General features: G+C 39.7%; 1 protein-coding gene across 1 annotated transcript in view; it reads left to right on the top strand.

The window, feature by feature from the left end:
• The first annotated feature begins 9,348 nt into the window (after positions 1-9,348).
• Positions 9,349-27,911, top strand: part of XKR6 (XK related 6) — a 316,982-nt gene continuing 298,419 nt past the window's right edge. The window contains exon 1 of the mRNA XM_004433517.2: positions 9,349-10,600. Within this exon, the coding sequence (XP_004433574.1) occupies positions 9,888-10,600 (713 nt within the window). The 5' untranslated portion in view covers positions 9,349-9,887. The remainder of the gene's footprint in view (positions 10,601-27,911) is intronic.

Raw genomic sequence — 27,911 nt, 5'->3', positions numbered from 1 at the left:
TGTGTTGAAACCTAGCCCCCAGTACTTCAGAAAGTGACTGTATTTAGAGATAAGGTCTTAAAAAAGGTAATTAAGGTAAAATGAGGTCATATGGCTTGATTTTCTTTTCTTTCTTTTTTTGGTAAGGAAGATTGGCCCTGAGCTAAAATCTGTTGCCAATCTTCCTCTTTTTTTTTTCCTTGAGGAAGATTAGTGCCGAGCTAACATCTGTGCCAATCTTCCTCTATTTTGTATGTGGGTCACTGCCACAGCATGGCTGACAGTGGTGTAGGTCCACACCTGGGATCCAAACCCATGAACCCTGGGCCGCCAAAGCAGAGCATGCGAACTTAACCATTAGCCACTGGGCTGGCCCCTATATGGGTTGATTTTAATCCAACCCTACTGGTGTCCCTATAAGAAGAGGAGATTGGGACACAGACACACACAGAGGGAAAACCTGTGAAGACATAGGGGGAAGATGCCATTTAGAAGCCAAGGAGAGAGGTCCTCAGGAGAAACCAACCCTCCTGACACTTTAATCTCAGACTTCTAGCCTCCAGAACTGTGAGAAATAGATATTTGTTGTTCAAGCCACACAGTCTGTGGGATTTTGTTTTGGCAGCCTGAGAACATGAATACACAGGCATTGACCCTCCATGAGACCTCAGAACCCTATCACATCCCAGGGAGGACCATGCTAGGATGACTGAGGTGGAAAGCTTGCCAATCTTGTAGGATTAGGGCGTGGAATAGAAATTCAATTGTTTACTGGAAACTGAAACAACATCTTATTCTTTTCATAACCAAATTTGAGCTCTATGATTCACATTTATTACCCATGCTATTTTGTTTCATGTTGATTTTGCTGTATTAAATTTTGAGGGATCTGTTTTCATTTCTACTATTATTCATTCTTTACATATATATATATATATCTTACAACTCATTATTTTATGACCCATTGTAAAGTTGTTCAAAATAACCTAGTACATTTCTCACTTCTTTATTCTTTGCAGGAAGCTCCGTTATATTGATTTTTGTGTTATGTTCAAATCTGTATATATATTTTTTTCCGTGGGAAATCTTTACAAAGAAATTTCACTATAGAGAACAGACTTGGGAGAAGGAATTGGAAGCCAAATCCTCCAGTTTGCAGCCAATTCAGCTGATAGAAGGCAGAATAAACTAGCAATAAGTAATGAAACAATGGAAAAGGCTTGGAGACTTTTGTGATTTTATCAGCAAATGTCAAGTGTAATTTAATGTAGACAAGCTAATAACTAATTGGGGAGCAAGGAGGCCAGTCCAGTGACGTGTCTAGGCAGAAAAGAATCCTCTAACACACAGATCAAGAAAAGGACTTAGGGATTAAAAAATCATTAAATCTATCAGTCTAGTGCATAGTTCTGGGAACAAAGGCAAACACGGTGTTAGTAAAGGGAGAGCACAGAAACCAGAGGTGGCACCTGTTAGTTTGAAACGAGGTTGTTTGATCTAGTTAGGAATATCATCTTGTTAGCCATTATTATGCAAGAAGGCAATAGAAGAATGATAATAGCCCAAGAATCAAATGTATTCACTTATACAGGAGGGATGCAAACTCAAATGCCTTCAAGGACCAAGCAGGTGGTAAATGTGCGAGCTGTCCTGGTGATACTTTTGGGAATGGTGGGAACTGGGTCAGAACGGAGGGTGCTTAAAGGCTTTCAGATTCTCTCTCTCACACACACACACACACACACACACACACACACACTGTATTGGCCCAACAAAACACGTCCGCCTGCCCATTTCAGCTCTTTGGCCACCAATGTGGATCCCTGACTTAGAAAGTTTTGTTTTGTGCCTCTCTTCTGACTCCCTCCAATCTCAGGGTCCCTGGAGGATAGGGCTGTGTTTTACTTAATCTTGTATCCTGCACTGCATTGAGCGTAGTACTTCGCCCCATGAGGATTGGTTGAAAATGTTGCAATGAAGAAGGAGCTCTATGCTATACATAGCAGAAAATGTTACTGATGATTGCTGTGTCTGACGTTGCATGTCTAAAAGAGCTCATGAGTGGGCCCCAAAGCCTACTTTGTGCTTGACTCAGACTCACGGTACCTCATCTGCATGTGGTGTGTAAACTATTTCTGTCTCTGTTATGCATGATTCTGCGTGTTCTCTCTTCTGTCCGCTCCTCCCACCAAGCTCGGCCTTTCTTCATCCCAGATCTTTCCCTTCTCTTTTTTAGCAACATAAAAAGAAATTTCTCAGTTGGCTTTTCCTTTTCTGTCCTCTCATCCTGGTTTGTTTTGCTTCTTACCTTTTCCTTTTTCTCATTATACTTATGCTACAAAAGATGAGCAACAAAAACAATCTCAATGAATTATATCCTCAGGGAAGGTGATATTCTGGTTAGCACAGTTTGTGTTTAACTGACACTCCACTCCTTCAGACAGCACAATCCTTTTCTGGTAGGTAATGGAAATAGATTAACAAGAAGTACATTGATCTTAATGTTTATTTATATTTTTAAATTGTGCACTGACATATACAAAAGAACCTATATAACGTATATATGTAAATTATAAAGCATAATAATAAATGAATGCCTGTGAACCCACCTCTCAAGAACAGATCATTAAAAATACTATTGAAGCTCCTGTTTTTTACTTAGTGTTTCTTTGATGCCTACCAGTCTTGCCTTAGGATCATTATTATGAGAGTCAGTTATGACTGTACAATACTATGGATGCACAGGATAATGCTTTTGTCAAAATATAAAATAAGACTCTGAGTTGCTTTCTTGCGTCTGTCACCTTTTCTTTATCCTAGATGCCACTTCTGTGGCCCAGGCCCTGAGGAGGTCATCTAGACCATGACAATAGCCCCCTCATATTTCTCTCTGTCTCCATTTTCATCCAAGGTTGAACCAGCAGCTGGATGAAGGGGCAGGCCAGTAGGGCAATTATGGGTGGGGGGAGTCCGTCTATAAGAGGCATGAAAATAGTTGAATAAGTTAGAAATATAGTGCCAATTAATTGAATTTTCATACAACTCTAAATAACTAGCAAATTGTGGATTGATTCTATTTACATGCTGTATTAGTTTTCTACTGTTTCATAACAAATTACCCCAAGCTGAGCAGCTTTAAACAACACACATTTATTATCTCACAGTTTCTGCGGGGCAGCAGTTCAGGCACAGCTTGGCTGGGTTCTCTGCTCAGCTCTCACACGGCTCTAATCAAGGTGTTGGCTGGGCTGCATTCTCATTTGGAGGCTCGACTGGGGAAGAATCTGCTACCAACCTCATTCAGGCTATTGGCAGAAATCCTTTCCTGTGATCATATTACCAAGGGCCCCAGCTTCTTGCTGGCTGTTGTTAGGAGGCGGGTCCCCAGTCCTAGAGGTCACTGTGCCCCCTGGGCTTCTCCAACATGGCTGCTGGCTTCATCCAGCCCACAAAGAGAGTCTCCAGCTCCAGCCTGCTAAGATTGTCTTATCTAATGCAATGTAATCCAGGAGAGTGACATCATGTCACCTTTGCCATGGGACATGGCATGATTCTATGGGTTAGAATCAAGTCACAGTTCCTGTCCACATTCAAAGGGAAAGGATTACACAAAGGTGTGAACACCAGGAGGGGAATCATTGAGGGTCATCTTAGGGTCTGTCCACTACTATGCCTTAGTAGACAGTGTTTTGGAGTAGAAAAAATAATCCTAGTCAGGCATATATATTTTGTTAAAGTTCCTTCCCAAAGATTATGTGTGATTATAAATAACTGAAAGTTGGCATTCTGTTGAAATTTTAAAACCAAATAATACATTGTGAAGTGCTAACAATTTGGAAGGAGTGACTTATTTTAGCATCTAAATTTTAAATTCTTTAATATGCTTCCCAAAAGTGCTTCAGTTTAGAAAATCATAAAATAGAACTGATGAGTGAAAGAGAACTATATAAAAGAAGAAACTATTTTGCCAATTTTAAAAAAGATAATTGATTCCCTTTGGGCTAGGAAATTTTCATCTATTTCTGAATATGACTTTTATCAAAAGAATATTAGTTTCTCCCTGTCTCCACTAATAAATGTTGAACCAAAAAATACTGGCTTATAGAGACATCAATTAATTAGTCAGCTTTGGACACCCACTTGTTCTCAACTTTTGCTCTAACTTCTACACTGTCATCAAAGCTATTTGTCTAAAACACAAACTTGATTTTGTCACTTCTCTGAATCAACGCCTCTGATGATTTCCCCCTGCCTTAGGATCAACTTTAAAGTCTTAAGCTTGACATTTATGAATGCTGAACAATTGGCCCCGGTCTACACTTACCATCGTACTCTCCTTTCACACTTCTCCCTGCCTCCGGTGCTGTAGAGACACTAAGCAGTTCCATGAGCCCCACCGCTCTTTCATCTCACTGCCTCTGCACATGTTATATCCTCTACTTGGTGTGTGTCCATCCTCTTCTCTGGGAGTTCCAGAGACTTTGCTTTGCTTGCCACAGGATTTCTTGGGCAAAGTGCTTAATATATAGTAAGTACTCAATAAATATCACTTGAATAAATAAGTCTCAGAGTCTTATTTAAAATGAGAGATTGGATGAAATGATGGTTCCTTATGGCTCTATTTTTTTTAATCATTACCTGAACTAAGAGAATGTAAGACTGTGCGTAAATAAATTAAAATGTGTGGTAGAGAGTCTAAATACTACGGGATTTCAGAGGAAGAAGGTATCATTCTGTGTTAGACAGTCAAGGACATTTTTGCTGAAGAAGGTGGGATTTGAAGCAGGTATTGAAAGGTAAGAGTGATTTTGAGCCATTGCTAGTATGACATATTCTCCATAGTAGGCTTTCATTAGAAGTTTATTGATTTGAATTTTTGAATTGAATGATAGACAAAGAGGAGGAGAAACGACCTTGTGAATGAATAAAAAGCAAGGTCAGAAGCTCCAATGCAGGAATGAGCCGGACATGTGTGGACAGTGAGGAAACTTTTCTGATAAGGGTGTCTTCTGGCCAACAGCAAAAATTAATTTTGGCTGTATAGGTTGGGAACAAGATTATGGAAGATCTGAAAACTAAGGAGTGTGGTTTGGATTTGGCATGGTAGGCAATAGTGAGCCATTACACATTCTCACAATAGCATGATAGTATTGTAGGTTTATTAGTCTGATAATGGTAAGCAGGCTGGATGGGAAAAGAAGAGAATAAAGTCAGGGAGATTACGTAGGAGGCCTCAACTTGGATAAAAATCATTCCCTAGATTTTTTACATCTTTTTATGATTTAGAAAGCACCCAATAAACCTACGAGAGAGGTTCTTACAACAAGCCTTGGAGGAAGGTAGGGCAGATATTAATATTCTTATTCTACATGAGAACTGAGATTCAATTGGTATTTGCCCAAAGTCATAGAACTGGTAAATGTTGTCACTGGAATTCAAACCTACTTTTGTCTTTTAAATCTCGAAGCCCAGTATTCCTGTCATTAAGAAATAGAGATGAAAGAGGAGATACAGAAAACTGAAAACGAAGGATCTATGTGACTTGATAACGTATCTGAACCAGCATAATTCACATTACGTAGTATTAAGAGTCTTGGCCTGAATATCAGGAAATTTAAGTCCTAATTCTTGAGTTAATGTGAAGTAGTGTGACCTTAAAATAACATCTTCTGTGGTTTGCTTCCTCTTCCTCATCTGTCACACAGGAATTGTACACAAAATGCTCTTTGAATCCATTCTGTCTCATTGGTCTTGGAGTTTGTGAGTGAGTCATCAGCTGGAGGTCTAGATGACCAAGTGAGGCTGGTATCACGGCAGTAAGAAAACTGGAGGGCAGAGTCGACTTGAGGGCCAGGGATGATGAACTCAGGTTTGCACATCAGGAAAAAGTTAAAGGGAGTGGTAGAGAGAATAATGGCCCCCTAAATATGGCCACATTCTAATCCCTGGGACCTGTCAATATGTTACCTTACACAGCAAAAGAAAATTGCAGATGTAATTAAAATAAGTATTTTGAGATAGGGAGGTTATCCTGGATTATCTGGGTGGGGAAAAAAGGAGGAAGGAGAGTCAGATTTGGAAAAGGATATGTGATGACAGAAGCAGAGGAAAAGCGATTACTGGCTTTGAAGATGGAATATAAGCCAAGGAATGCAGGCAGCTTCTAGATCTAGAAAAGGTTAGGAAATGGACTCTCCCCTAAAGTCTCCAAAAGGAACATAGCCCTGCTGACACTTCGAAACCCACTGAGACCCATTTTGGACTTCTGACCTCCAGAACTGTAAGATAATAAATTTGTGTTGTTTTAAGCCACTAAGTTTGTGATAATTTGTTATGGTAGCCGCAGGAAACAAGTACAGGGAAGAAGGATTAATATTTGTTTAGCACCTACTGTATACCAGGCATTGATATCACAATAAGCTCATCGGGGGAACAGTACGCTCACTATTTCACACATCACGAAAATAAATCTGAGAGCTGAAGTGATTTGCTTGCATGACACAGTAAGGGGATGGGCTGGGAATTCAGACTCAGGGCTGCTGATTGCTTGGTCCATCACACAATTTCTAGTAAGAAAGATAAAGTCCACAGGAAGCCTACACAGTTACCTAACCACACAGTGCTGGAAAACAGGAAAAAATGTGATAGGAATCAATGGCTCAGGGCTTGGGAATGAGGAAGATTTTCATAAAGATTTGGCAATATGAGGCAAGCAAAGGCCAGCATCGACCACTTATTCAGCAGTGGGTACTTTTTATACACATTATTTCATCAAACCATCACAAATCACTCTATGAGGTAAATTGTATCCTCCCCGTTTTTATGACTGAGGAACTGAGACAAATAAGAAAGTACCTTGCCCCAAATCCTATAGCTAGTTAATGACAGAGCTGCAATTTAAATACAAAGGGTATCTCCTGTGATGAAAGAGACAAAAAACTTTTATTCAGGGGCCGGTCCCATAGCGTTGCGGTTAAATGTGCGCGCTCCCCTGCTGGTGGCCCAGGTTCGGATCCCGGGCGCGCACCGACGCACTGCTTTTCAGGCCATGCTGAGGCGGCGTCCCATATAAAGTGGAGGAAGATGGGTATGGATGTTAGCCCAGGGCCATTCTTCCTCAGCAAAAAGAGGAGGATTGGCATGGATGTTAGCTCAGGGCTGATCTTCCTCACACACACAAAAAAGTTCCATTCATAGCATGGTCCAATTTTATGTTAACATTTCAGTGAGTCTTCATGGTAGCTGTATCATTGTAACTGATCTTAATTTTAGAAACTCCTGGGTTCTACAATGTATCCCTTCCAAAAAAGGCAGAATGATAAAATTGGTGAAACAGCAAGCGTAAGGTTGAAATCACTTGGCAGTCTGTGCATCTTATATACCTACTTGAAACTTCAATTGTGATAAACTCTTTTGACTCAGTCTCATTTGTCAGCCTTATATAGTGAGTGTAATTTACTTAGCTAATTTCACTAGTATATTACATTTTTTCAGGACACAGAGAAATAGGAATCATAAATATGTCATTGCTGCCTGCTTTTATATCGCATAGCCTCACAGGCTTAAACAGAGAAAATATATTTAAAAATACAAATTAATTGTACATATTTCCTAGAAGTATTTCAAAATGCTTTCATTAATTAGAGATACCAAATCTACTGAATGATAGAATTTGAGTAACTATATGTTAGTACTATGCAAACATAATATTAACAATAGTAATAACACTAATAATAATAATAATGGCAGTTACCATTTATTTAGTGCTTACTATCAGGTATGTTGGGAGCCTTGAATGGATTACCACTTTTAATCCACCCAACAACTTTTCAAAGAAGGCACCTCCATTATGTAATGGAGGAAACAGGTTTAAAGAGGCTAACTATCTTGCTCACATTATTCATGTTGTTATTTTAGTGGAACTGGGATCCAAACCTGAGTAGTCCTACTCTACACTTGTGCCATCTTTCTAAGGTGTTATTAATTCAAATTCAGTAAAGAAAGAAATAGAATCCCATCTGTATGCATAAATAATCCTTACCTCCTGGCTATAAGTTTTACTACCACAGGAACAAAGAGGCATAAATCATAGTTTGACATAAAAGGATACAGTTGTGTGACTTGTTTCCAAAAGTAGATTTTGGAATTACTCCTCCCACCTCTCAATGGCTAGGGTAAAATTCTCTATGAGTACTTTCTGTAAAGTCTTTACAGGTTTTACTTTGGCGTAAATACTCATGAAAACTTGTGTCCTAAAATGTGGAGTCCTCATCTTGCCCTGCCACACCCAAAACTTAACTAGGTGCTATGTTGTTCAATTATCATATACCTCAAAATAACAAAACTGAAAATCTCAAAGGCACTTTTCTTACACAGAACCTCAGTGCCATACAAATACTACGTAATTTGTCCTCAGCATTCCAAAAAATGTTATTGGCATTATTAGAAAGTATTACTGAAGGGAGAAGTAGACAGAATCAGAAAAAAGAATACAAAAACTTAGGGAAGTCAATGAGAAAATTCAGGGTTTAAAAATTTTTTTCTTTTTTTAACTTGAAAATGTTCCTTTCACCTGATCAGTAACAACTGTGACCATCTAGCTTGCTCTATCCAACTTCAAACATACTTTCACTGGAAGATCATTGTAATTCAAATCCATTCAGTGCTGCTTCACTTTTGTAACTTGTTAGTTAAGATTAAGTAGTGTACCCTGCACCTATTTTAATGATATAGCACATTGATAACATTTTCGCTCATTTAAAGCCATGTTTACTGACAAAAGCCTTAGCACCAAAAAAATTCCAAAAGGCAATCTTCACACATTCAAATAGCCTAAACAAGTTAATTGATACAGCTTAAACCCTGGCTTGTTCTGAATTTTCCAAATTAAGGTCATGGAATTTTAAAATCGCATACTTAAAAAAGTTGGTAGAAATACATTTCAATGGTGAAGAAAATACACTCAAGGTCACTCTACGCCAATTCAATCTTCACCCTAACACTCAAGATGCAATCAGGCTAATTTTTAAGTGGATTTTGCCTAGAGTTTTCTTAAGGGAATGGTGGAAACTTTATTACACAAGATGGTAAAGTTGTTAGTGACAAGAAAATCAGGGGGTCAACAGAGGTAAAATAGAAGGGAGGTGTCTAAACAGCAGTGAGAATCAGTAAGTTGGGTGTTGGAATCTAAATTCACTTAGTTCTAAAGACCCTCAAAATAAGAAAAGTATAAAGGAGAAATTTAAAAGAAAAAAAAAGAAATAGGCAAAGAGGTGAGACATAGCCATTCTGATGGGGGGGGTGTCTAACTACACAATGAGGTCATCCTATCTCCCGGAAGTGACACGTAATCACCTGCTTTGCACTAGCTCCGCCCCTTCCCTCAGAGGTCCCGCCCCTCCGCCAGCAGCCAGGAGGGTGTTAGGGGGCGTTTCTCCAGGAGGAAAGCTGGGAGCTGCGACGCTGAGGAAGGGGACCCCAAAACGTCTGGCACTGCCCCCTCCAGGGATCACTTTGGACCGCCTCACTCGGCCCAGCGGGATTCAGAAACGCCGAGGGGTCAACCTGATGGGTTTCGGGGTCAACGGAAGAGGGGAAGGGGAGCCCTGGCGGGGAGAACCCCCCGGTCCCCCGCCCAGCAGCTGAGGCACAGGAGGGCGGCCATCTTGGCCGGGAGGGTAGGGCTGGGGAGCTGCGGGCGCCGTGCGATTGGGGGGCTCGCCCGGAAGTGACGCCAACTACCCGGAAGCGGAGGGGGTTCCCTGGCCCACTCCCCCCTCGTTCGTTTGCTCCCCCGCTTCCTCCCCGCCCCCCTTCCTCTCCATTCGTTTCCCCCCCTCCCCGTTCCCTGCCTTCTTCCCCCAACCGTCCCTCCCCCCCCAACCTCCGGAGCTGGGAAGAGAGTCAAGATGGCGGCGAAATCCGATGGCGGTGGCGTGGGGGTGGGCTTTGCCCAGCTGCACAACCTGGACGAGGCGGTGGGCAGTGGCGGCGAGGAGGACGGGGAGCCCGGGGGAGGCGGCTGCGGCGGCGGCGGCGGCGACGAGCCCGGCGAGAGCAGCTCGCTGCACATCTGCCACTGCTGCAACACCTCCTCGTGCTACTGGGGCTGCCGCTCCGCCTGCCTGCGCTCCCTCCTGGGCAAGAAGCCGCGCCGCAGCGCCGCCGCCGCCGCCGACGGGGGGGACCAGCCGCTGCAGCCGCCCGCGGCCGCCGGTGCCGACCTCCAACCGACGCCCTCGGCCGCGCCGCCGCAGCCGGAGCGGCCGTGGCTCGACTGCCTGTGGATCGTGCTGGCGCTGCTGGTCTTCTTCGGGGACGTGGGCACCGACCTGTGGCTGGCCCTCGACTACTACCGCAAGGGGGACTACGGCTACTTCGGGCTGACCCTCTTCTTCGTGCTGGTGCCGTCGCTGCTGGTGCAGAGCCTGAGCTTCCGCTGGTTCGTGCAGGACTACACGGGCGGCGGGCTGGGCGCCGTGGAGGGGCTCAGCAGCCGGGGTCCCCCCATGATGGGGGCCGTCTACGTCCGCGGCGGCCCGGGCGCGCAGCGCCTGTGCCGCCTCTCCGTGTGGATCTGGCAGACGGTCATCCACCTGCTGCAGATGGGGCAGGTGTGGAGGTAAGAGCACTGCGGGGGTGGGGGCGGGGGCCTGGCCAGCCGGCCCTGCGGAGGGCCCCGCGGTTGAGGCTGGAGCCCTCCCGAGCGCGCTCCGCCCTCGAGGTGCCTCGCAGGTGGGCCCCTCGGCCCGGCCGGGCTTGGGGTCTCGAAGGAGGGGTTTGCCGCGCACTTTCCCGGGCGTCTCAAGACCATCGTTTGATCTGGATCTGTGGCCACGCCTTTTGGCCCAGGGAGGCCCAAGTCCCGCTGTTGGTCTGTCTTCTTCCCTGGGTCGCACCTAGCGGAGACCCTGCCTCATCCTTTCCTTCCTCTCCATCCCTGTAGCCCTCTGTATCCCGTTGTCCCTTGCCCCTGTATCCCAAGGTAACCAGCCGCTAGCGCTTTTTCTCTGCACCCCGGCTCGCCTCCTGGGGGGAACCTTCCTCCCTCTAGCCGGTTTGCACTCGGTTTTGTCCCCCGGTGAGACAGCTTCCCCTCTTCCCCCGTCTTCTCTCCGCAGTGGCCTGTGTGGTGCCCTGTGCAAAAATTCTCGCTGCCTCTCCTGTTAGCGCTCCTTTATTCCACGCCCCCTCCCCCCCTTCCTGCAATCCCGTCCCCTGCAAATGACTCCAAACGCTGTTTTCCTGGAAGGAAAAATGACTTTTTGGCCAGATTAGACGTGCCCGTTTCTTAGTGCCAGGTAAAATTGTGTAGTAGTGATGGCTGTAAGCTCTCACCTTCAGAAAATCAATTAGCCACCTGGGCACCTGTTCTGGTGGAACATTGTTTTTGGTGTTCAGGCCAGTGTGTAGGTGGTTTATGTTTACACGAGTCCGGAGCTTGGCCCTGCGGCCCTTTCCCCTTTTGTAAGTTTCCCTTGTGCCGGGTGAATTCCTCAAAAACCACTTGCAGACGTTCTTTTTGCCACCAGCCTTAACTGGCTAAACTAAAGACATGAGCCCATTAAAACCTTGGTAAATCTGTGCCCTCCAGCTTAAATCAGCTTGAGTGTATTTTGAAAACAGTGAGTTGTAGGCAAGAGCATTTGCAAGGGAAAAAAATCTTCCTGAAGATAAATTACACAGAGCTCTTGAGGTACACTGCTTCTGTGAGAAGACATTTTGCCCAGACTGCTCTGACTTCTTTGCCTGGTAGGAGATTCTAGGTGCTCTGTGTTTCAGTTAACGGAGGTGAACTCAGGGTAACTGAAATAAAGTTGATTGCCTTTGAATTGTTTGTCCACATCTCCTTTCAGAATTTTAAATAAAAACGTTTCAGAAAGTATGGGATTGAATTAAGTCATGTAAGTGAATGCAAGAACTTTGTCCTGCAGAATTTACATGCAAATTCAGGATGAGGGACATGGGAGTGGTTCTTGCTGTTCTGGTCTTTCCAAGGTTGTTTACTGGTATTCCTAGATTGAGCCAGGCAACCTTTTTTCTAGCTGTATTTATCTGCAGATAATTTGTTTCCTGATGATAAGTTTATAAGAAGGGGGGAATAAAATAGAAAAGAATGATGATTGATTAACTTTTAGCCATTATGAGCATAGCTTGTGGTCAAGTAGAATTTTGAAATATGTTTTGAAATTGAAATCTAAGTCTAAAAACAGCCCTCAGCACCCAAATTTGTACTGAATCAAAGGTAGAATGTTTGATATTGGGGATACCCTTTTTGGTTTCTTGCAGGATGGTAAGACGCAAAGGAATGAAGGGGGAAAAAAAAAGTATAGGGAAGACAGAGTTTGAAATACTGGTAAAATTTAACAGCATGTCTCTAATAACTAGGTTTCTCCTGAACAAGTCAAAGTCATCTCTCTCTCCATGTCTTAGACTCCTCAGTGTGGGCAATCATAATCTTAGTGTCAGGTTAAAATTGCTGGGAGAATTGTTTCTAACATAATCTATCCTAGATATTTACTGATGGTAAGCCTTTGGGACATGATGAAATTGGAGTTCAGTTTCACAAATTTTTGTAGGCAGAATAATTTTTCCTCTGTTGACCTAAACCTTAATTGTATTTGGGCGAAGTAGAAGTCCAGATTTTGGGACAAACTAAAAAGTACATTTTAAGTGTAAATTTAGCTTTTATAGTTGGTTAAAATAGTAGTGTATTATTTTTCCAGATTTTCATTGAACTTACAAGGTCTGCAGTGGTATATATACATTTTAAAAAGATGCCTGTGATTTTACTATTTCTAAATTAGTCTTTTTTTCAAGATTAGAATATATGTCTAAATGGTTCATAAAGTTAAGTATTAAAAGACGCTAATTCAGCTAAGTTATTTATTACAACGTAGCTATACTTCAAAAGAAATATTTACTGAGGAAGGATTTTATTTTTTTATTTCAATTTTTTTTTGGTAAGCTGGTTTTGCTTGAAATATTTCAGGAACAGGATCTGCTCTTCGATACCTGCTAGGCATGTGGCTTGCACGGAAGTCATTCATATGTAAAAGCTTTGGAGCAAGGTTTTTATTCCTGTTTTAATCTCTTGGCAAACAATTACTTGTCAGTGTGTATGAACATACATCATCTCAGTTTTTACTGTGCCGATCTTTTGGGGTTACAGTTGTTCCTTTAATCATATTTGCTACTTAAATTTTGCTATTTCTCGTGGTCACGTGACATAAAGGTTAAGGTCTAGGAATTATATCATTGATATGGGCCACATTTCTAAGAAAAGATATTGGTGAAGTTGTATATTGTCAAAACTGATTCCGTTAAACCATGAATACCTGTCTTTTCGCATGCCATTTTTTCTTTTTAAATGTAAAATTATTTGACTTCCTTGGACAAAGCACAGTGCTTATTTAAGAAAATTTAGTTCCTTTGGTAGTAAGATAGTAAACTTCTATGCGTGCTGCCTTTCCTGTCAAGAGGCAAAATATTTGACATCTTTTCCCTCAAATGACTAAAGAATGTAAGAAAATGTTTGTGGTGGGGCCAGAATTGGAGTATGGAAGAGTAGTTGTCTGTAGGATGATGTGGTTTCGTACGCCTCCTTTGAGGAGCACCGATGTGTTATTAAAGTCTATTTAATGCCTGCTTTACCCTCACTAATTACTTAACAGGTAACTTACCTTGTAGCTTTACCTGCTCCGTCTTTCAGGTGCTTTTCCCAGGAATGGCAGGTATGTGAGGCACTCAGACCAGGAATGTGAGGCACTCCGGGCTTCAGTTTAGTACAACATGTTGTTATTAGAAAGTGAGATCATTTTCTTGGAGGGTTAGACCTGAGGAACATTTTGATTTAGTTTGCATATTACATTGTTGTATGTAAGTTTTCCTTCAGTGTATCGGCCTTGCTTTGCTTTTGTGTTACTTCTAGAGAGTGCTTAGTGTGTTGGCAGTTCTCTGCAGTCAAGAAGCAACAGTTCTTTGACTAAAACTTCATCTAATGTCATGATCTCACAGCCAAATCATTATTCGTCCTTTTATTTATTTTTATGGGTGTGTTTGCACTCTTCTGTTTCACAGAGTAAAAGAGGAATTTACTTAAAATCTTCATAGTATTGGCCATTTTTAAAGAACATCAGCTGTTCTTTCTCTTGGAAGATGGAGTAGGGCGGAGGGTTGTGTCCAATGGAGAAAAAAGAAAATGGTGTTTCATGTATCATAATGGCACCATCAGTCTAAAGGCTTTGTTTTAGCGTTTTTTTCTGTTTCAAGACTTCGGTGTAACATAGGGACACAGCTCGCTGTATAATCAGCAGCAAATGTTGCTGGGCTAGTGAAGATGCTTTTTTTAAAGTCCTTCCTCTGCATCCCTCCCTCCTTCTTCATATGTAGGGATACTTAGTATATTATGGGGTTTTGTTCTTGTTGAATATTTTAGAATAGTGGGTCTTAACCCTGGCTGAGAACAGGACCTACTACAGCTAAAAAAAAAAAAAAAAAAAGAAATGCCTGAACATTGCTGGACCTGCTGAGGAAGAATCCCAGGGTGGGACCCAAGCAATCTTATTTTTAGAAGCTCCACAGGTGATCTCATGGGCAGCCAGGCTTGAGAACCACTTTTAGAATTGGCTTTCAGGCTTATTCCATTTGGAGATTGTTATTGGATTTGTGTTCTTAATAAATATGATGAAACAGTTGGGAATGGAATGATTTGGTACTATGAAGTTTGGTTCCTGGACAACAACATAACAAAATGATTTTACCTTGGAAATATGAGTGTCTGAAAGTACTCGAAGCTGTCTCAAGTAAATGCATTTACGGTACTCTGTTTTTTTCTTTGAGCCCAATATGGATCTCATTCTAAAAATTCCTAAATTCAAAGCAGTCTTTAGTAAATGTAGCTCACTTCTTTGCCTTTTATGTGATCCAAATAGTACTTTTGTGATTGTGTTGCATGTAAAAGGGATGTTAATTTTAATTTTGAAATGATTCTCTTAAATTGGCTTGAGGTAAACGTAACTGGGATTGCAAGAGGTGTTGGACTAAGTGATCTGTTATGTCCCTCTAGCGCTAAGATTTTGTGATTTAAGAGTGGAAATGTTATGTTACAAATAAGGAAATTCATTTATGTGGGGCGGGGTACCAGGCACAGTCACACTAACAGATTGTGTGTGTGTGTGTGTGTGTGTGTGTGTGTGTAGAGGGCTTTATATATCTGCTTATTACTGGGTGGAAATCTCAATATTGTAAAATATCGCTTTTTTCATTTTATCCATGAATTTAATGGAATTCTGCTTCAAAAGAAACTTAATGGGATTTTTTGAGGAGAACCGAGAAAAATTGATCTGAGAAGACTCAATGTGTTTGAGTAGTCAAAAAGACCTTGAAAAAGAAAACTGTTGAGACTTACCCTGTCAGGAAGTGGCTGTGCTGTAAAGTGTCAATAATTAGAACAATGTGCCTCTGGCTGAGGAATGAAGCAAATAGGTGGTGAAGCAGAATAAAGAGTGAAACAAATTGACAGGTTTATGGGAATCTAGTAGTTAGTCAGGCATTTCTGATCAGTAATGGAAAAAGGATTATTAAACAGATGATATTGGGGCCGGCCCCGTGGCTTGGTGGTTGAGTGCGCGCGCTCCGATGCTGGTGGCCCGGGTTCGGATCCCGGGCGCGCACTGAGGCACCACTTCTCCGTCCATCCTGAGGCCGAGTCCCACATGCAGCAACTAGAAGGATGTGCAGCTATGACATACAACTATCTACTGGGGCTTTGGAGGGAAAAAATAAAAATAAAATAAAAAAAAAAAAATAAACAGATGATATTGAGGCAGTTGACTACCCACTTGGGGGAAAAATTGATCTCTACCTTATATAAACAAAAATTCTGAAAGAATTAAAGATGTAAACATAAAATATTAAAACTATAAAAACACTAGAAGAAAATACAGGATAATAATTTTATAATCTTGCAGTGGGCAAGACCCTTTGGTACCCTCAAGGAAAACAGGGACAAATTGAACAATATAAAGTTGTCTCATCTAGTTATCCTCCCCACCCCGAATACTCATAGAAATACACGCTTAGCTTTGAGGGTAGAAGAGCTATTTCCTAAAGGCGAGTGACTGTGAAGAGAGCATCTCTGAAGGTAATTTCTCATTTTTGAGTGAGTACAAACAGTAAAAACTTGACATTTATGGTGAATTTTCAAGGGAAGGTGATGAAAAAATGGCGTATTTTGAATAAAGTTGCAACTGTGATAAAGGATAGTTATTTCCAGAATGATCCAGAAACAAAACATCAAAATCTGTATTACAGAAGTTTACCATTCTGGAAATCTAGTAGGCATGTGTCGGAAATCACAAGCAGTTAATTTCTGTCTTTTAACATCATTTGCTTTGATTTTGCAAACTTTATCCATAAGGTCAATTAGTTAGGCTTATGTAACGGATAAATTCTGGATTATTGGAAAGATTCTGTGGGGTGCAGAAAGAAACAAACTGTCTTAAATGTTACCTTTTCGCCTTGGGCTGGTTTGCTTTACAGCATGGTCTCCGCAGACAAGTTTATAGCTACAACTTTAGTTTACTCCTCATCATGTTCTGTTTACCTATTTTCTTCTGGTCAGAAATTCTGGATTTCTTATTTGGCTCTGAAAGAGTTAAAAAATTTTCTTTAAAAATCATGAAAATATAGCCTCATTTAAAAAGTTCAGTGACCCTTGACTGTTGCCTAAAGATAACCCACTGTTTACCAATATTAGAGATAACCCACTGTTTACCACTATTAGAGATATAGTATGAAGGCAATGCTGGGGTTAAGAAAGCGGGTTTCTCATTCTGCAAGTTACAAAAAAATCTCTGGTCTCAATTTCCTCATATTTATCAAATAAGGAATTAAATTGGTTGATCTTTAAGGTCTCTTGAATTTTAAAAAGTCTATTATGCTATAGGTATTAGCACTCTAAAGTTTTAAAGAAGAATTTCAGACTCTAGTGTGAACAATTAAAAAATCTAAAAATGTATAGGTTTCCCAGGAACTGCTTTGAAGTCTGTCTTTTGTTATTTTGACTTATTATTAAACAAATTCTCATTATTTTTAGTCACTTTGCTACCTGTAGAGGCATTTTATATATCTCTTTAGTTAATGTTAAAATTTGTAACAGACTCGACTTCCTGAGAAGCTAGTTATGCTGGTTTATTAGCTAATTGTGTGAATTTGCTATTTCAGCTAAAATTACAGCATTTGAAGTGCTCATTCACCTGTTTTAAATTTTTTACTGTTAGAGTAAGCTAAAGCAATGCATGTATCTAAGTTATGTATTTTGGAAGTTTTTCTGAATTGTTTACCAAGATTATTTCTTGGTTGGGGAAGAACCTCAGAATCACCTACTGCAATTTATTGTTTGATATGTATTCTCTAACTTTGAAAAGTTGGTGTTCGTAAATTTTTTTTTTTTTGTGTGAGGAAGATCAGCTCTGAGCTAACATCTGTGCCGATCCTCCTCTTTTTGCTGAGGAAGACCGGCCCTGAGCTAACATATATTGCCAATACTCCTCCCTTTTTTTTTTTCCCCTTTTACTCCCCAAAGCCCCAGTAGATAGTTGTATGTCATAGCTGCACATCCTTCTAGTTGCTGTATGTGGGACGCGCCTCAGCATGGCCGGAGAAGAGGTGCGTCGGTGCGCGCCCGGGATCCGAACCCGTGCTGCCAGTAGGGGAGTGTGCGCACTTAACTGCTATGCCACAGGGCCAGCCCCTAAAATTTGTTTTTTTAATGACAGCTTCCATGTCAGTTTTGAGCTGTTTTAGGAAATAATTCTAGGTGATTTTTTTTTTCTTAGATTAAGGTATAGATACTTTTTTGGTTTAAGTTGAATTTTTGGGAAAGATGGGCTTTGCTTGCAGAATTCAGTGAATATTGTTACAACGACATTAAATACATTTGTACATAAAATTTAACCTTAGCTTGTTCTTATGTCTAATGTGGGTAGATCTTGGTATATTGCTGTATTTTAATATAGCTTAAACCACAACATCCTAAGGTATTTTGCATAGTGCTAACAAAAAGTTTCTTCTTGTTCATCGCTTTTATCCTGAAATAGCAAACAAGTGGTTTTTAAAGTAACTTTTGTTTTGAATGCAATGTTTTTTAGTTGTGAGGAAGCTATTTCTGTTTTCTGTTGGTTATCAATGTGTAGAGCATGGACTATATGCTCCTCACTCAGTTCTAGGAAGAAATTTGAATATTCAGTTCCCAGAAAGGTAAAGGGCAGTTGTCCTCACAGCACTCTTAGAGGGGAGGCAGCGTTGATCATTATTGTTCACCCTGGTCAGATGCTTTCGGAGATTCATAGGTACTTGAAAGAGAAACTTGCTCTCTCACCATTATGCTCCCTTGTTATTGCATCTTGTATGTATGGGACCCGTGAAGAAGAGGAGGAAGACACCAAATCCAAGGCTTGGGAAGCCTGCCATTAAAATAGAGCTGGGAGGGAATTAAGAAGTCAGGCCCTTGCAGAGAGCAGACGCACGCCACTTGCTCTCTGCAGCTGTTTCCTAGAGTGGTCAGAGAACCTTCTGTATTAGGACAGGCCTGGGCTTGTTAAAATGCAGATTTGTGGGCCACTAAAGGCTTAAGGAATCAGAGCCTCAGGGACTTGTGCCAAGGAATGTGTATTTTTGCTCAGTCTTTATTATGAAAACTTTGAAGCTTACAGAGAAGTAGAAAGAGCAGTGTATTGAGCACCTGTCACCATCTACCTTGATTCATTAATTAGCATAGATTGCTTTATCTGGGTGTGTGTTTACCATGTATCCTGAGGTTGTACCTCTCCATACTTCACCTCAAATACTGAATAATTGGAATACTTCTACATAGCTACAATACCCTTATTCCATCTAAGACAGTTAACAATTCCATAATTATTTCATAATTGTATGAAATCATCTAGTAGTTGCTTCATATTCAAATTTGCCCATTTGTCCCCAACCGTGTCTTTTATAGGTTTCCCCTCCTTCAAATGGATTTAATCAAAGTTCTTGCATTGTTTTTATGTTTCTTTAACTCTAAAACAATTCTCTTACATTTTTTTTTCTCATGGCACTAACTTTTGCAGAGTCTAGGCCAGGTCTCTCGTATGTTCCATATTTTAGGATTGCCTAATTGTTTCCTCCAAGTGTTGTTTGCCCTCTGTATTCTGGGTAAACTTTAAGGTGAATCTAGGGGCTTGATAATATTCAGGCTACATATTTTTATCAAAAGTACTGCTTCCTACTTCATATTTGCATCATATCAACAGGCACATGATACCTGGTTCATCCCACTATTAGTGATGCTAAGTTTTATCTCTTGGTTAAGATTCTCTCTGCCAGATTTTTCTGTATAAAAGTACATTTTCCCCTTTGCAGTCAGTAAGTAACTTGTGGGGTAATACTTTGGCAAGGTATCAGTGTCCTATTTCCTAACAGTCTTTTACCTAATAGTTTTAGTGGCCGTTGAGAATCCTTGCCTGGATCAACTATGAAATTGTTGGTGGGAGGTGGGATTTGTATTTTAAACAAGCTCCCTAGTAATTCTTCCTTCTCTGAAGTGTGAGAGCTATTGCTCTACTGGAATCAGGGCCTGACAGTAAAACGCAGAGAATTCCCTGCTGAAGGAGTTACTGTGAATCTAGGTGCTGGTGGATTTTCAATGGGTTGTCAGTAGACAGAGTTTTAAGTGTCACGTTAGTTTTGGAGGAACAAAATTAAAGTATGCCTCAAGTAATAGCAGTAAAGTGAGGTGAGGGCTAATGGAAGAATACGTAACATGTTAGAATGTATGACTAAGTTTAAAGGAGAGTGGAGGAGGCATATAGAAATTACTGAGGAGGAAAGGAAACTATAGAAAATTCTGTTTTTACAAGGATTGTCTCATTTAAATTTTCATAATTTTTTCGTGTCCGTTTTAGAGATGAAGAAATGGGTTTAAAGAGGTTAAGTAATCTAATAAGTCACTGATGACTGGTGGAGGAAGGTTTTGAAGCCAAAATGTGGTTTTCTACATCAGACTTCTCTTGTAATGATCAGGACGCTCTCCTCACTAATTAGTTTGCTTTACTTTGGGACTTTGCTGTTCTGGCTTATTGAAAGTGGAGGAATGGTATTCTTGAACCACTGGGACTTCTTGATGTACAAGCTGAGGTTCTTTGAGACCTCTTATTTCTAGTCTAATGTATTTAACTCTGCAGAGAATAGGTAGGCTTGTGACTCTTTTAGTTGATTGTAACTGCTAATGTGAGTCACATAGCTAAGTAGTACCGCCAGGTCTGTATCCTTAGGAAATTATTTTCAGTACTTCACCCCAATCTCTTTCTCAGGGTAGATACACCTTCCAACCCTGTGATTTCCACATTACAGAAAGAAATATGTAGGGTTGGCAGTACCCTCTTGTTCACTCTTTACTCCTGCAGGTCCCACCTAAATGCTGCACCCTTATGTTGGTTTTCTGTTGACCTGTTGGAAACACTGAGAGCAGCAGCTCTTTCTTTAAAGTTGTAAAGTGATTGTTTCCAAATCTTGTCTGGGTGTCAGAATCACCTGGGAAGTCAGATATTTGCATTCCACCATAAGAGATTATGATCCAGTAGGTCTATATATTTTAAAAGCGTTAGTGTTCAGAAAGTTCCCCAAGCAGTGCATAGACGGAGATGAGAACCACAGTTGTATAGCTGATTTCTACTGGTATTTATAGTAATAGTTCTCCAGAAGGCATTTATATTAGAATCACTTGGAATTTTTTTTGTGAACTTAAGCACTAGGCATATCAGATGTAGAGGGGTGGAATGTATAAAGGAACCTCTGATGATGATTTTATTGGAACACTAGTATTTAAACTCTGATTGGACCTTACTCTTAGCTGGAATGGGTTGGCTAAAGTGTGTTAATCAAATAGTAGTTATATTTGCCTTTATTTGCCTTAGCTGTACTATGGCATATGGGTTGCCATATACTGTACTTAAGATTTAGAATACTGTAAAGACATATAACTTTAAAACTGTATGGCATATAATTGAATATTCCTTTGATTCAGAAGCTTCTTTGGAAGTTTGAAGTACTTCAAGGTCATTATTAATATGAATTATCATCATTGGTGCTCCAGAAGTGCCAGGTTAAAGGCATTTTATTGGGAAAATTGATATTCAATCCAGAGTGAATTCTATGTCTCAAATTTTCAGAAATGTTATATTTGTTGAAATCAGTGCTAAGGACAGGATTACTAAAAAGAAACTGGTGAATGAAAAGGGAGAAGTGACCTAATAGATATTAAATGGTTGTCATTAGAGTCAGGAACGTAGGGAGCACAGAAGAAAAATGACTTAACTACATTTTGCTTGATAGATTCATGGGGAGGAATAGCTAGGGCGGGGGCTAAGAAAGAGGTCATACAGTGTGTTACTTGACTACTCTGTGCTGGATAAGATATTAGTACAGTGGATCAGCAAGTATGCCTAAAATCTACACACACCAAAATAACATCCCTTTGAGTTCCATCTATGAATGTACTGTGGCAGTGGTGAGAAAACCCAAGAACCTTGTAACAGGGAAGTGGAGGGTCGGAAATTCCAGGAGAGGCTGGCAGAGATGGGACACAGGGTTTATGGGCAAGCACAGTGTAGAGCGAACAGGCTGGATCCTCTGTGATTCTGTATCAAAATGAGCAGAACTCCAAATCTGTCATTTTGCTTGGTCATAAGGAAAGCAGCTTTTGAGTAGTCAACTAAATAGTAGTTATAAATAGCCCTATATATTTAGGATGTTGCCATTTTGCCTTTTGTGAGGCAGTTTTCGTCAAAGCTGACTATGAAGGAAAAGATTATGCCTTCCAATAAAGAAATTATATATGCAAAGTTTAAGCAATCTCAAATGGTTTTGCTTAGACCTAGTGGGTGAGGGTATGTATGCCTTTGGATTGGAAGAAAAGAGAAGCTACATAAAGGATTTATTACTCCACTTGCAGATTAAACAAAAGTTGTCAAAATGAGGGTGAAGTTAAAAGCAATTACATTGTGGGCTGGCCCCGTGGCTTGGTGGTTAAGTGCACGCTCTCCGATGCTGGTGGCCCGGGTTCGGATCCTGGGTGCGCACCGAGGCACCACTTCTCCGTCCATCCTGAGGCCGAGTCCCACATACAGCAACTAGAAGGATGTGCAGCTATGACATACAACTATCTACTGGGACTTTGGGGGGAAAAAATAAATAAATAAAATCTTAAAAAAAAAAAAGCAATTACATTGTAAATTTGGAAAAATAGAGAATTAGAGTATATTTGTAGCATTTGTGAACAATATTTGTGCTTTCCACTATTTGATAGGGGCCACATAATTTTTAGGTAGTTTTTGAGATGTAGTAGTCTAGGATTAAATGAGATGGTATTTGTCAGGCATGTTACAAGATTTTGAATGGGGCCCTGTGAGGTTGGAGTGTGTCATTTTGCTTATTTACTTGGCATTTACAGTTCACTGTACACTCATATCTACTGTAATGTGATATATGCATAGCTGAAAAACCTCTCATTCTGCAAAATCACGTACTAAAAATAACAGAGCTATGGAAAAAAATAGGATTAAGGCTAGACTGCTTAAAACTATGTAGCTTTGTAACCAGAGCACTAACGAAAACAATGACAATCCAAATAAAAATGCTAGCCTGGTAGTATAGGTGACATTTGCACTCAGCGTCATCCCTAGATGATTCTTGGCCTTATTTCATCCTGAGATGAAATATGTAGATTCTTTGATATGTAGATTCTTGTAGGTATTAGGTTCTACGGGAGGTTTTGCTTAGATCTAGTTTCACCAAAATTAAAGCTCTGCTCCGGAGTGTGGCCTTCCTGTGTGCCCACAGCATCGATAGGTAGTGGAAAGCATAGCGGTATCGAACCTACTAAACCAGCCACCACTACTTGTACAAAGGAAGGTACTTTGGTAAGATTCTTTTTTTCTTCGAGTCTTTATTTCCCCCCCCAAGTCTCTCTCATTATTTGTGAAAAATCTCGCTCTTGATAGCTTCAAAACATTAACATGCTGGGGAAGAATCACTCATGAACCAACACTACTTCCCCATTCCATTGTTGTCATTGCCATTTCGCCAGTCATGTGTGAAGGAATCCATGTTACAGAACCAGGCATTGTGGCATAACTGACATTATTTTTGAATCTGTGATGGTGTCAAGGTGTAGGTCTTGAAAATGTCAAGGTTCCATTGTTTTGGGAAGTTCGAGTTTTGGAGATACTGCCGTGTTTCAAGGTTAAGTGAAACTTAATACTCTTCTCATGCTTTGTTGGCCCTTATATATAAAAAAGAAGTGAAAAGGGGCTATTTCAATTCACTTTAAATTTCTGCTTCTGTAGCATAGTCAATGGATGGAATGTGATAATGTCTCAATGCCACATTAGCACTTGAACTACAGATATGGAGCAGGAATGATTTCAAATTTCAATTCATTTGAAATGTAGTTATAGTGAGGTTTTCAATTAAAATTCATCTGAGCATACAGTAAACAGAAAAAAGAACAACAGTAGCCACTTGTCAAGGAAAAGACTGATAGGTAGAATAAACAGACGGCTTTCAGCAATATAAACAATCTGTTTTCATAGGTTTTTTTTTTTTTTTTTAAGGGTGATTGGGAGAACTTCCAGATTAAGTAGAAGTTAGTTAAATGTGAAAGGCAGCAAATGTACAACATGTATGTTAGTGACTATTACAGTTTGTCTCCTCGATAACTGTAGTAATAAACTTCAGTGGCTTAATATAATAGAAATGTATTGTCTACTATGGTGGTCCTGGCTGATGGTGGCTTTGACATCCTTTAGAGACTCAACATCCTCAGCATTCGGCAGTGAAAGGAAAGAGTATGTGGAGAAAGCAGAGTTGCTTCTTAGAAGCCCTAGCTTGAAGTGTGATATACATCACTTGTGCTGACTTTGGTGGATAGAGACTTCGAAAGAAATAATTCTGTGCTTGACCAGGTGCCCTTCATAAGGGAGGGGTGTGTGTTTGTGTGCGTGTGTGTGTATAATGTAAATTATTATTGAGTAAAGTATAAAAAAAGACAATTTCTTTTTAAAACTTTGATTTGTTTTAATTCAATATTTTAGGTTTTATGAGCCAGGTCAGGCCTCTATCTCACTGTGCCCTTTAAAAATGTAAAAACCATTCTTAGCCTGAGGGTCATACAAAAACAGGCCAACACCTATTTTAATTGGTCAGGTAAAACAAGTAACTATTTAAATTAGCTTTTAAAAATCATACCTAAGTTTAATTATTTTAAGTGTGATCCATGCTAATATACTAAATTAAAATATAATGAAATAATACAACTAGAGTTTTAAATAATTTTTCTTCAGATGAAATTTCATTGAGGTAAAAATGACCTTCATAGACTAAATAAAAAGTATTACAGCCCTATATCTAAGCCTTGTCAGTGTTTCAAGTCTTAACAAAACTAGTTTAGAACAGTTTGGGATCTTGATATGTGACCACAGCTGATGTAACTTTAACAAAATCGTGTCCCATACTTGGGCACTATTTCCCAAGTAACTACCCCCAAAAGTCACTCCTTGTTTTTCATCTGTTAATTGTACAGGCCAAATGTATAACCTAAGAAATGTGCAAAATTCACACCTAAATTTGGAAATTTATGCTAAACTTTTATATTACTAAAACTTAACTGGATTCTATTTGGTTTGTGTGTTAATAACCACTGGGAGTGGATTAAAATTATCTAAAAATTTCTTATAAAGGTGTTAAAGCATCTAAATATGATTTAATGTAAAACTGAAACTAAAATCTTTTCATCAAAACTTGTCAGTATGTTTCATAAGTTCTTGTAGAAATACATGAAATAATTAAAAAATAGAGACCTATTAACTCTAGTATTGAAGGTTTAACAGTCAACTGTTCTAAGATACTTGTTCTGTTAATTCCGAATGTTATTTAGGTTACATTTTATGATATTCTTAATTGGCTTTTAAAAATTAGGTTACTAAAGCATTAAAATAATAAATATATGTATTTATTTAGAGGCTATGTAATAAAGTTCCTCTATATAATATCACTAGCAGTTGAGTCTGTACCAGGAGTCTAGATGAGAATCCTTGTTTTTTCCCTTACAAAGCCAGAATATGTGACCTGTATGGCTAATAGGTAATTAATATCTTCTTAGACTATTGTACTTGAGAGATAAAACTGAAGATTTTAATTAGAATAAAAACTATACACTAAAACCTTTAACAGAAGCTATAGGATGTTGTAGGTCAAATACACACACTACAGGAGATAAAATTTTTTGTCTAGCTGATCTTATTAATATAATTTTAATACTTTTAATATATTTACTTATATTATCTGGTACTGGCTTAGTCTTTTCCTCCCACTGTTCCATCTGTTGTAGCCAGGGGATATTGCTTAGACTACAAACAGACCTGACTCCCCAGTATTGTGTAAAGCCCCTGGGTGATCCTGTCTGAGCTTGATCAAAATAAATACTGTTACATTCATGGATTTCAGAATGTAATACTGCTGCAGCTGTTATAGTGCTTATGCTGTATTTAAAACCTTATTCATAAGCTTTTTCAGTTTTCCTAAGCCCACTAGGGTGGCCTCACCAAAAATCTTACTTAGTAGTATTATAGTATTATTAATCACCATAGATCTTAGGGCCTCTTCTCAAGACCAAATAAAAAACAAATTGCTTAACTTTACATAATAGTTATTCTTGATTGACACACATATAACCTTGAATAATAATTAAAAAAAAATCCAACAAATAGCACCTCACACCTATTAGGACGGCTACTATCAAAAAAACAGAAAATAACAAGTATTGGTGAGGATGTGGAGAAATTGGGACCCTTGTGCACTGTTGTTGGGAGTGTAAAATAGTGCAGCCATTATGGAAAACAGTATAGTAGTTCCTCAAAAAATTAAATATGGAATTACATGATCTAGCAATTCTCCACCTGGGTATATACCCAAAAGAACTGAAAACAGGGACTTGAAGAGATATTTGTACACCTGTGTTCACAGCAGCGTTATTCATAATAGCCAAAAGGTGGAAACAACGCCAGTGTTCATGGATGGATGAATGGATAAACAAAATGTAGTATATACATATAATAGAATATTATTCAACCTAAAAAGGAAGGAAATTCTGACACATGCTACAACGTGGATGAACCTTGAGGATATTATGCTAAGTGACATAAGCCAGTAACAAAAGGACAAATACTGTTTGATTCTACTTTTATGAAGTACCTAGAGTAATCAGATTCATAGAGATGGAAAGATTGGTGGTTGTCGGGCTGGGAGGAGGGGGAATGGGAAGTTAGGTAGAGTTTCAGTTTGGGAAGATGAAGAGAGTTCTGTGGATGGATGCTGGTGATGGTTGACAACAGTGTGAATGTACTTCATGCCACTGAACTGTACACCTAAAAATGGTTAAGGTGGCAAATTTTATGTCATATGTATTTAACCAAAATTAAAAAAAATCAATGAACAAACCCTTCATTTTTATTTTTTCCTAGCCCTACTCACAACTTAAGCAAACATACAAACAAATGAGTGAACAAACACAATCTTTTCCGCTTCCTTTCCCAGGACTGTTGCCAATTTAAAAAACAAAAACACTACTAATTATGTCCCCATAGGCAACCCATTTAGATCAAGACATACTTCTTATCAGTGTTCTAGCTAGACTGTCCAGCTGGGGACTAGTCTCAACTGTGTTAACCTAAAAATATTATTTTAAAATTGGTCGCTTCCGCTTCCATAGCACAGTGTGACCATTGTCAGGCAAAAAGTTAGTCCTGGTGTTAGTCTCCACAATGATACCTGTAGTGTCAGATTTGAAAAAGAGAACTCCAGTGTTATTAAATCTGAAATTATTCCAATAAAGGATGGATGGTATTTTAAATCAAGAAAGCACTTCTCCACGTTCTCCCTCCTACAGTGGGACCTGATGTGATGAGGCCCAGCAACACCTACTAAGGAGGCCCGGGGAGCCAGCAGAGCGTGGGCCTTCAGAGCACGCCTTTTGGAGCCCCAGTGCTTGGTCTCAAGCTTGCCTTGGACCAGTTGTTAACTTGGATAAGTTATTTAACCTCTCTGTCCCTGAGTTTCCTCATAGGTAAAATAGTGCTTATTTTGGGTAGAAAGATCAGGAACAGCTCTATGGAGGAGGATATTACTACCTTACAGGGTTGGTTTGAGAATTACGAGTTAATACATGTAAAGTCTGAGAATAGTGCTTGATACACAGCAACTGCTCGCCAAATGTTAGATATTAATTAACAGCTTTTTCTGCCTGGCCCACAGTATTGAAAATTGTACCCAGCATTGATAAGGTTCTACTTGGCCAAATTTTCCTCCGTTATCTAACTGTTATCCAGTCCTCTTTCTATACGTATAAAAGTGCCTTGCTTAGGCACAAAGTAAATTCTCCAAATAAAGATTTAATAAAGCAGTTATAAATATGTATCTATTAAATGATTTTTCTTATTGTAACTAAAACCAGGGAGAAAACTGTAGTCACTTTGTAATTTATTTACATATTGATAAATGCTTGTATAAAAAGTGGATTATGCATATTCAGTAATAAAATTAGGCAGGCATGTCTTTTGAAATAGAGTTTGTCTAAAAGTCAAAACATATTCTCTAGCACCAAAAAAAAGTAAAAATGTTTATATGAGCTTTTTTAAGAAAAATTATTACAAAGTGTTATCATGCATGTATAAGCTTTTGACAGAAAAAGAGTTCACCACCCTTTAGTTGATGAGAAAAATATTGAGTATAAATGGTTTAACTAAGCAACAGCTCTTTAAAATCCCCTCAGCAAAGGACATTAACCAGCCATATTACAGCCTCTTCAAACATTATCGACAGATCTTAGTTCT

This window comes from Ceratotherium simum, chromosome 12, assembly GCF_057802395.1.
Source record: "Ceratotherium simum simum isolate JZ-2026a chromosome 12, ASM5780239v1, whole genome shotgun sequence".
Taxonomy (NCBI): Eukaryota; Metazoa; Chordata; class Mammalia; order Perissodactyla; family Rhinocerotidae; genus Ceratotherium; species Ceratotherium simum.
The sequence above is the reverse complement of the archived record's forward strand: the minus strand, read 5'-3'. Positions and strand labels throughout refer to the sequence as shown.